At 33.6% G+C, this 9,565-nt stretch overlaps 1 protein-coding gene across 2 annotated transcripts; it reads right to left on the minus strand.

Annotated features, from left to right (window-relative positions):
* Positions 1-1,845: 1,845 nt before the first annotated feature.
* LOC133674553 (uncharacterized) lies at positions 1,846-8,558 on the minus strand. Of its 2 annotated transcripts, none has more exons than XM_062095732.1 (10): positions 8,382-8,558; positions 8,085-8,162; positions 7,441-7,555; positions 6,808-6,844; positions 6,613-6,682; positions 5,739-5,843; positions 5,329-5,479; positions 5,173-5,252; positions 2,363-2,456; positions 1,846-2,291 (listed from the first exon to the last, which is right to left on the minus strand). In XM_062095732.1, exons 2-10 carry the CDS (start codon positions 8,113-8,115, stop codon positions 2,204-2,206), a joined length of 771 nt encoding a protein of 256 aa, XP_061951716.1. In that variant the 5' UTR covers positions 8,116-8,162; positions 8,382-8,558; the 3' UTR covers positions 1,846-2,203. The 2 variants fall into 2 exon arrangements, with proteins under 2 accessions (XP_061951716.1, XP_061951715.1); XM_062095731.1 differs by having other exon boundaries at positions 8,085-8,180.
* Between the last annotated feature and the right edge of the window lie 1,007 nt (positions 8,559-9,565).

Consider the following 9,565-nt stretch of genomic DNA (forward strand, 5'->3'; position numbering starts at 1 on the left):
AAATTCATGGAGATGTTCTCCCACTTTCATCCCTGTAAAATAAGAGGCTGTAATTCTCCAACCAGTTTTCGATGATCAACTTTCACTTGTTGACAAATAGCACTTCTTGTTACACATTCTGCTATCTTTTTCTTCATATTAAGCCACTAATAATATTTCATTTCCACCCATAATCACAATTTCACAACCCTAACTAAACATAATAAACACTCAATCCTTTTCAATTTCCATGAGTTTTTTTAATTTAATTTTGAGCTAGAAATCACACTCTAGCACCAATTTGAAATCCTTTAGAAAAAGAAGTGAAGATGAGACCTCCCCTCTCTTAATCTCTTTCTCACTCAACCACCAGTCATATGGTGTTTATATGAAATTTTACTCTTTTTTCATCAATTACTATTTTATCCTTGTTTCTCCAATTTATTTTTTTTTCTCAGGTTTACACTAATTGACTCGGGGTTTACAAGATAAAACAAAGGATTCATACAATTAATCATATAAATTCCTCATATTTACTAGTTATTTTTTTATCGAGATTTAAGCCATTAATCCTAGGGTTTACAATGAATCCAAGTACAGATAAGAAAGATTTAATCGTCATACACCCATGCCATAAAAATTAGAAAGGGAAACTAATTTATCAGGTTACATATGAATAGAGATGGACCCTTTTATATCTCCATACAACCATGAACCTAAATAGGATGCCAAGTCATGTTTAACAATGTTTCTTATCTTTTAGTGAGCACCTTTATGAAGGATCACTTCTAGGAGGCCTAGGTAGGTATTTGACCCATTTTTTTTTATCCAGGTCAACTTTAGTCTATTCCTCATCAACCAAGAAATCAAACAATATAAGTATTAAATATGCGTGCACTTCATTAATATGAGGCATGTAGAGAACTAATTCAAAAGACAGTTTATAATATAAGCCCACAAATCATGAGATCAACTTTTTATAATAGCTGATTGATCTTTTAAATGTACGTTTCAAGTTGTCTAAAATTTTAGATGGTAAGAACATTAACCATCTTGCCCCCTATTATTAACCACCACAACATACCCATGTGTGCTCAATGTTATATAAACCCCATTGATATCAAGATAATAAGAGATAATACTTTTTTAACTTAAAAAACTCTCTTTAAACCTGGCTTTAAAAACATATTATATACAACTTTCTCAACTTTTTAGTGTCTTCATTAACTTAAACATTGAAGAATTCCTACTTTAACTAGAGAACTTTTTTTTATTTTGCAAAACATCCATAACCCGCATTCATTCAAGAACTCGGCCCATATCATCCTTGTTAGAAGCTCCATCATAAATTGAGGTTTTATCACCTCATCACATATCATATGTCTATTTGTTGGATTTTAATGGATCGTTTGATCACGATGGGAATTAACTAATCAAATCTGAATAAAGGGAAAAATCAATCGGGAAAAGCAGCTGGTACAGAGCCGCTTGAGACGTAGTTGATAATTCGGAGGCAAATCTGAAGCTACCTTTCTCAACTCGTGCTGGACAGGAGGAGCTTATATTCGGTCGCCTCCAAGCTCCCACAAAACCCCGATGGAAAACAGGGGGAAAATGAGAAGTAACAGGAAAATTAAACTCCTGATGGATAAACCTTGTGGTGGCAAAACAAATAATGAAACCTTGCTCGGCTTCGAGATTTCTTGTTCTCTCAAGATTCATGAAACCAATAATTTCAACATGTCAAAGCACGACACCGACATGGAGGACCCAGAATGAAACTTGAAGGGTGTTCTATTGTCTCTTTGAAGTTCCACCGTGGAAAACAGGTTTACTATGCTTTGTGTTCCATGAAACACCCAATAATTTCAGAAAAGAGCCTTTATTACGAGTTTCTGATCATGTAATCAGACCTCTGTGACGACAGACAATACAACATCAAGTCTCGAATGTGGCAATTAATATGAACGTTCAACTTTCAATGCTAAACTGCGGAAAAGCACATAAATGACTCGAACGAAATGCAATTCCCTAACTTAAAAAATGCAGTTCAACCCAACTCCTTGGTACACGAGTACCAACTTGTCACAGAGAGCACTGTATTACATGTATAAAATGCCCGGAACCACTTTTGGCACCTTTATTTTGATTGTGCCTCTGAATATTTTCTGCTTCAGTTTTTTCCCGCCCAAGCAAATCCTTCATGTATGCACAGAACGTCAAATCATGGAGAACGCCCTCCAAGCCCCAACTTAGAAGTAAGCCAAGCACAAACCTCATCCATCTCTTCAGGGATTGTGTAGTGACCAAGCCTGTATAGTGGAGCAAAAATAATCAAAAGTTGACTCCTGTATGTCACAGAGAATTGAAACAAGATACATACCCATTGTATGCTTTGAATGTTGCATCCTGGAATCCAGTTGAAACCAAAACCCGTGAGGATTTTTCACCAAATTTGTAAGGAACCACATCATCACCTGTAAACAATTAAAGTCCAAAACCAAGATGATCACAGCATTCCCCACACCTAAGCAGACAGGTATTTGGGGATGCAATAGTGGAAGCCACACTAATGGTTGACCATTTAATGTTAATGAAAAGCTACAGAATAATCTGATGTGTTCATATTGTGATTCCAATTAATACATGTCTCGTACAGAACACACCTTGTGCACAGCATACATTAGATGACACACAAAAATGCTTCACCAACATTCCAAGTGTACAAAATTACAAGATAACATTTGAACATAAATTTCCCGCAACCTTGCGGGAGGATTGCCTACTACCCAAGTGTGGCAGTCTCTCAGGTCACCATGAGTTGGACAAAATTATTGCTTCTTAAATATATGGGGATTCAAAAGCATTGATGTGAAAGTGATAAGTTTCCCTTTTAATAACCATTAATAAGGTTTGAGGTAATATAGTGATAGTGAAACAAAAAAGTTTTTCTAATGAAAAATTTATGAATCAATTAATGAAGTTCACACAATATGCTAGAGAGACCAACTGACAAAAATATGATTGTATAGGCAATTATTTGCTATATTATAATTCAAGATTTTTAGTATTATTTAAGAGTTTTATTGTTTATTATTCGGAGAAACCTCAATTTAGTCCCAAACCTTTCAATTATATCAATTTTTTAAATCAGTGATCAATGGCCAATTCATCATCCCTGTCACTGAGTTTGGATGACTTTTGTTGTGGCTTATGTTTATTATATTAGTCATTGTTAACAGGCCTAAAGGTCTTGTCTTTCATCCATAGATCTTTTCAGCTTTGCCTCACAAATCTTCTCCTCTATGTAGAATTGTAAGACAAGTGAGGCACCTATTTATAAATTAGGTCCAAAATCAACCCATATGCTTCTTTCAATCATGCTAGCTTTTCAGCCTATATTTTTCAAGTACCAGAATCACAAATATTTGTTGTCATACATCAAAGGATTGTGATATCAAAGTCGATGAATTTAATGGTGCTAGAAATTTGAGGAAGCTGTTTTAAAGCAAGCAGATAAGAGCAGACCTATGACAGATGAAGATAATAAGAATTGACATCAAGCATGAAGAGGTTTTTACCAAGGAAAATGAGCAATTTGTGTCAACTATTGATTTTATAATGCCAAAGACATAACAATTTACCTTGAAAAATCACTCTTTGGCTTTGTGCAAGTTTTCTAAAATAAGTCAAGCAAAGCAACCTCCAAGCTTTCCTACTTGTGCATGTTCTATGAATTTTCATACTACAACATTTCAAAACTCAAGGTCCAATTTTTCTGAAGAAGGGGAGAATCAATGACGCACTTAAGTTATGGTTAAAGATGATTTATCAACTATGGAAAATCAAAACCAAGATGTGTGATTCTTCAACAGAGAGGTTTCTAGTCTAAGAATAAGCTACAATGAATCAATGATAGGTTTCTTAGTTTAAAGGTTTGAATTTCAATCCTGGGTTATTATGTAAGAAGGGCAGAATAATAGCTTTTGCATGTTCCAATGAATCAGGGGTGTTCAAGCAACTTTCTGAATTTCTTGAAGGTCTAGCCTTATTTAAAACGTTAATGTCGTAGTGATGTAGAATAACAAATAGATCACCAAATCAAGAGACACTCAATCTTAAGGTAACCAAAACAAGAGAGAGATCTTGGGTAAAACTCAAGTTTTTATTTCGATTAATAATATGTTAAACAGAAAGTCTGCCTGTGGAGTTTATTTACATGCACCCAAATAAAATAAAAGTCCTAATAAAAGTGAGAAAATAAGAAAACTAAAATATTAAAATTAAACCCCACATTTCTTTCTAAAATAAGTAGCCCTAAAATATCTATTATGTGGGCCAACATCACTTAGTCTTAACAGTTTATTCCTATTTAGTTTCTTTCCAATCAAGTAAGAGTTGAGTTATTTTATTTTGAAGGCTTGGTGCCTAAAGTTTCTTCTTCAATCTCTTGTCCATCTATTTTCTCACAATTCTTCCTCTTGCCTTAATATTCTGCTGCTATGGTGCTGCAAGCTAATGTTCATAGCCCAATTTCTCCTTATTTCTCCCCAAACAAGTTCTATTCAACTCTAATTCAGTAAGTAATAAGCCCTAGCTCAACACAAACCTTTCATGGGACACAGATGCCAAATCTGTCCTCACCAATTCTGCACCCCAAACAATTCATAACTCTTATGTCTCTTGGAACCAACAATTAACCATCCAATCAGCTTACAAACAAATATGACTAAAATCTAACTTCTACCTTCAGTAACCGCTTACATAAGAGTTACTTTGAATAATTTACCTCCTTTTATTAGATCAAAAGAATGTACTCTAAGGTATAAACTTAAAGGTATCAAACATAGCAGAAAATATGGCCTCAAACCACAAAGACATAGCATCATGCAGATACCAAGTGACGGTGCCAGGAAAGTAAATTATAAAATATAAGTCATAGCACAAATGATCTTGTTAACACCAGGGTCTTCCGATCATGGATTTCACAGAAGTTTACTGGTTTTGGGTAAAACACACACATATATTGTGTAATAATTGACCCACCTGTCAATTACTATATTACAGCCTGATTGCAATTAAGTAAAAACTGCTCATGCCTAGATCTTTCGATAGAGCTCCCAACCTCTTGTAAATAAGAGAACATAACAGGATATCCAATAAGATATGCATATAAGAGAAAGTGCTGAATACCTTTGCCATGACAGAGCAATATAGGCAAGGAAGCAGCACGCCTTGCGGTTTCATCCCCTCCTATTTTCTTACTCAGGGTCCTGGGAAGTAACAGAGCATAAAATTATATGCAAAGAGTACATTACAAAAGAGAAAAACAGAGAGGAAAAACCAAACTTTGAACATGGAAGCCAGCCACTTAATCCAACAATTGCACTCAAATTGGCAGGGTATGCACTGCCGTCTGAGTACTTTCCAGCAGCAAAGCAGGTAGCAGAATACATAGCAGTTGCAGCACCCATGCTGAAGCCTCCAATTCCAAGTCTAACTGTCACATAGATATATTTGATATCAATATTGTGAAAAATCAGTAAGCAGTTCCAAGAGGGTATTATGATTTTGCATGATTGTCAATCGATCCATTATGCTAATGAAAAGGTATGAACTAGTCTCTCAAGTTTCCTGAACCAGACTGAAGTTATTTTCCAAAAATAAGCAACATAGGATATGTCTGTGACAAAAATAGTCAAAATAATTTCCAAGTAACTCTCTCATCACATAAGAAATATCTGAAAAAGAAAACCTACTGTCAAAGGGCTCTGTTGACAGCAAATTTGCCACATGTGCTGCTGCAGCATCCAGACCCTCTGTATCATCAGGAGCATCTTCTGAAAGGTCTCCCACATCAAACCCTGATTTGAATAATCTTTTTAATTCAGTCTACTAGCTTAAAAAAATAGGAACCATCAAAAGCCCCTTGTAAAAAAATCTTCTATCCTAAAAACCCATCAAAAACTTTTTTGTATCCCTTAAACCAAAAACTAAATTTTCTACACCAAAGTATCCAACAAGTTAAATTCCACCAAGCACTAATAAGGTTTTTTTTTTCCAGTTAATTTGACTAAAACAACCCAAAACTAAAAATGCAAAAGAATTACTATGTGAAAACCTTTGTAACAAATTATGCTTTACAGAATACCTATTACTATCTCTCTCTCTCTCTATCTGTTTTTTTTTTTATTCCTTTTAATTCTTCCATTTGTAACTTAGAAACCATATATTGTTACAGGTTCAAATAAATATTGAATCTACCTATTCCACTTGGTGTTGATCGTACAACCAAACAATCTTAAAATCTAACTTTTATACCCATTTTTGCACACTTAAAATTTAATCATCTAATAATTACTCCAGTAATCAACATAATTTTTTTTAACTTGTAAAAAAATGACCTAATTAATGCAACAGAATTAAGTTTCACCCCTATTCTCAAAACGATTCCTCTTTAATATGTAATATAAATAAAATAAAGGTGAATGATATGAGGAGTTGACACAGTTGGTTCTAAAACATTGTTTCCTTTAAAATTCTTGTAGGACTCATATGACAGGTTTATCTGGTTGCTACGGTGATTTTATTACAATTAAGAAGGATCAAATATGGCAGAACATGAAAACTTACAAGCTGTTGATGGGAAACCCCCGAATACAGTTACAGGTTGAGTCGGTGCAGTTGGGCATATCCATTTAATCTACACCAGATAATAATGATTAGTGTGTAGTTATCAGTGATTAAAATTCCAATCATTCAAACATATGCAAAACAGTTCATGCTTCAAACAAGTATTGCTAAGTTTTTTAGTGTACTTGTCCTTACATTTGGAAGAGGAAGAGTCTCCAAGAGCTGTGACCAGCTGCCAAACAAGATCAAACAATACATAATTTTTTTAAAAAAATAAATAAATAAAGAACAAACTCCCACCGGATGAAATTGAGCCAGTTTGATACACCCCCTTCCTCCCTCTCTCCTTCCCTCCTTTTTGGACAAGCAACCAATCTTTGTAATGATGAGAAAAGCACTAATCCTAAAGCCATTTAAAAGCTCATATAGAATATGAGAGGTGATTTGGTTATTACAAGAGAATACAATGCAAAAGCAAAAACGAAGTTGAAGTAGGGACAACCTAATACACAGAAATATGCCACAAAGAATATGCAAGGATCGTCCCTCACTACTTTTTTTGTTATGAAAATAAAATCAAGGATGTGTGTATCTAGTGCAGAATGCCGCCTCCACCTTTGTCGTCTATGCAGCCACTGCATTAGATTAAATTTCAAAGAATCTCATGCAGCTAAGTGAATGAATAATGTATTGTAGAAAAACAATTGTGAAAACACTTCCATTTATATATTCATATAGGCTAAACATATCAAAGGAGCTCCCTTCATTTTGTAGAAGATACTTACCAAAAAAATTGATATTACAAACCAATAGGTGATTGATATTTACCTTGAGCCATTATCGCCAAGCCCATGTAGCCAAACAACAGTGGCAAGGTGTTTACCTTTGGGCTTAACCACATAAGTCCTTCCGAATTCTAGAGCTCTTCTAACAGTTTTACCACCTAAATGGATGTTAAAATAGAGTTCAGTTACATAATAAAAGGTAAAATGAGTTGAAGATTAGTGTACAATGCAGAGATCATTCAATCACTACAAGTTTGTTAGTGCTTCCTGTTGGTAGTCATCCATGCAGGATAAATGACATTAAGGCTATATTTGTCAAGAGGGATGGATAAGAGGAAGGATGAAATGAGTAAGGTGGAAGGATAGAGCATTATCCATCCAGTTGTTTGGTTAACAAGGGAAGGGAAGGATGAGAGTCGATTCATCCAAAATTGAAAGCATTCAAAATTACAAAGGGATGGAGTCAATCCTCTCAATTAAAATAAACCCAAATTGGGAGGTCAAGAAATTAAGAGGAAGGATTGGAGGGATCCCTCCAATCCCACCTTGGTTCCTCATCCTTCTTGCCAAACAATAGATGCAATCAGTCACTCCTATCCAATCCCTACCCTCTTATCCATCCTTCTTCCAATCCCTCCTAACAAACAGAGCGTAACTTCATCACATAGCCAAGGAAATAAAACTAACCAGAAGCCAGGGAAGGACCAGCAAAACTCATGTTATCCCCCAGAGAGATAGCCAACGCCGAAATGCCTGTTGCAATGACTGAGAAAAGCACACAACCTGCAATCAAGAAAGATAGGACCAGCTCTAAAATCGAAAAAACATTAAGGAATTATTTATTACGAGCAGAAATTGCCTAGCCCTGATTCCAACCAATTCATAATGCTCCAAAAAGAGAGAGAAGGGGAGAGCGAGAGAGATAATACTGTGTGCTAGAAAATGGAAATGATGAACCTGATAATTATTACAAATGAAACGCACCTAACTGTTGATGGGTAGAAGACGGATCAAAAGTGAATTTAGTTAAGTTAGGGCTTTGGGAGTCTTACCAGAAGAGAAAAAAAAAAAAAAAGATTTGCCTCTGATTTTGGAGGCTCCAAGGCCAAGGCAACAACAACCCCACAAAGAAAGAGTGTTTTCTAGGACGACAGAAGAAAAGATTGGCTATCCATCAACTCCCCTTATATACATTCACTACACTACACGTGTACTTATTACCTATGTTCTTTTTCTCTTATTTAAGATTGAGGAAAAAACAGTAAGGGTTTTAACATCTCAATATAGTAAAATTAAAACATGGTGGTGTTGGGGTGTAGTAGTTATTTTTTAAAATATTTTTTATTAGAAATATATTAAAATAATTGAAAGGTATTAAAAAAATATTAATTTAAAATAAAAAAATAAAAAAAATTTAATTTTTTTCAAAAACATATTTAAAATAAAAAAAAACAAATAATCCTTAAATCATAGGTTTCCAAACATAAAGAAGTAAGTTTTTTATCGTTTTGAAAAACTAAGGAATAAAGAATATTTTACTTAGAAAGAAAAAATTAAGAAATATATGTCTTTATATATTACACAATTTCTCAACCATATTTTTTATTAGAAAATAAATCAATTTTTATTTTTATTTTTTTTGTTATGATATATCTTTTTTATTTTTATTTTTATCTTTTAAATATGAATTGATAAAAATACATTTTTTTATGGATAGAAAATACCCTTGAGTAAAACAAACCCAAAAAAAATCCACACATTTTGCAAGTGATAAATATTTCAATATATAACCAGGCGTATTCAAATTAGAATTTCTATGCCAATATATATTTGTTTTGTGTTCTAATAACTCAAATAGATATTTTCATTAATTGATATTGAAATTACTTACATGAATATTGGCATGTGGCCATTAATTTAATGAAATAATTAGTAGAGGATTTTTATTAAGAAAATATGAATAAAATAAATTTTATATTTGATTGATTGTTTTGTAGAATAATATGATCAAGAGATGGTACTATGACATGAATTAAGTTGATTAATATGGTCAAGCCACTTATCTATATTTGAAATGCATTCCTGTTATTCCATTTAATTTTCTCCAGTGAAAATACTTGACATGTATAAAGATATGCCATGTTATTTTTTGTTGTAATAAATATTAA

This window comes from Populus nigra, chromosome 15 (genome assembly GCF_951802175.1).
Source record: "Populus nigra chromosome 15, ddPopNigr1.1, whole genome shotgun sequence".
In the NCBI taxonomy this organism is placed as follows: Eukaryota; Viridiplantae; Streptophyta; class Magnoliopsida; order Malpighiales; family Salicaceae; genus Populus; species Populus nigra.

Coding starts and splice junctions, on each gene's coding strand:
- LOC133674553 (XM_062095732.1), bottom strand. CDS start 8,115: ATGAGTTTTGCTGGTCCTTCCCTGGCTTCTG. Junction 6,845..7,440: donor CTTGGCGATAATGGCTCAAG/GTAAATATCAAT, acceptor CTTGTTTGGCAG/CTGGTCACAGCTCTTGGAGA. Junction 6,683..6,807: donor AGACTCTTCCTCTTCCAAAT/GTAAGGACAAGT, acceptor TATCTGGTGTAG/ATTAAATGGATATGCCCAAC.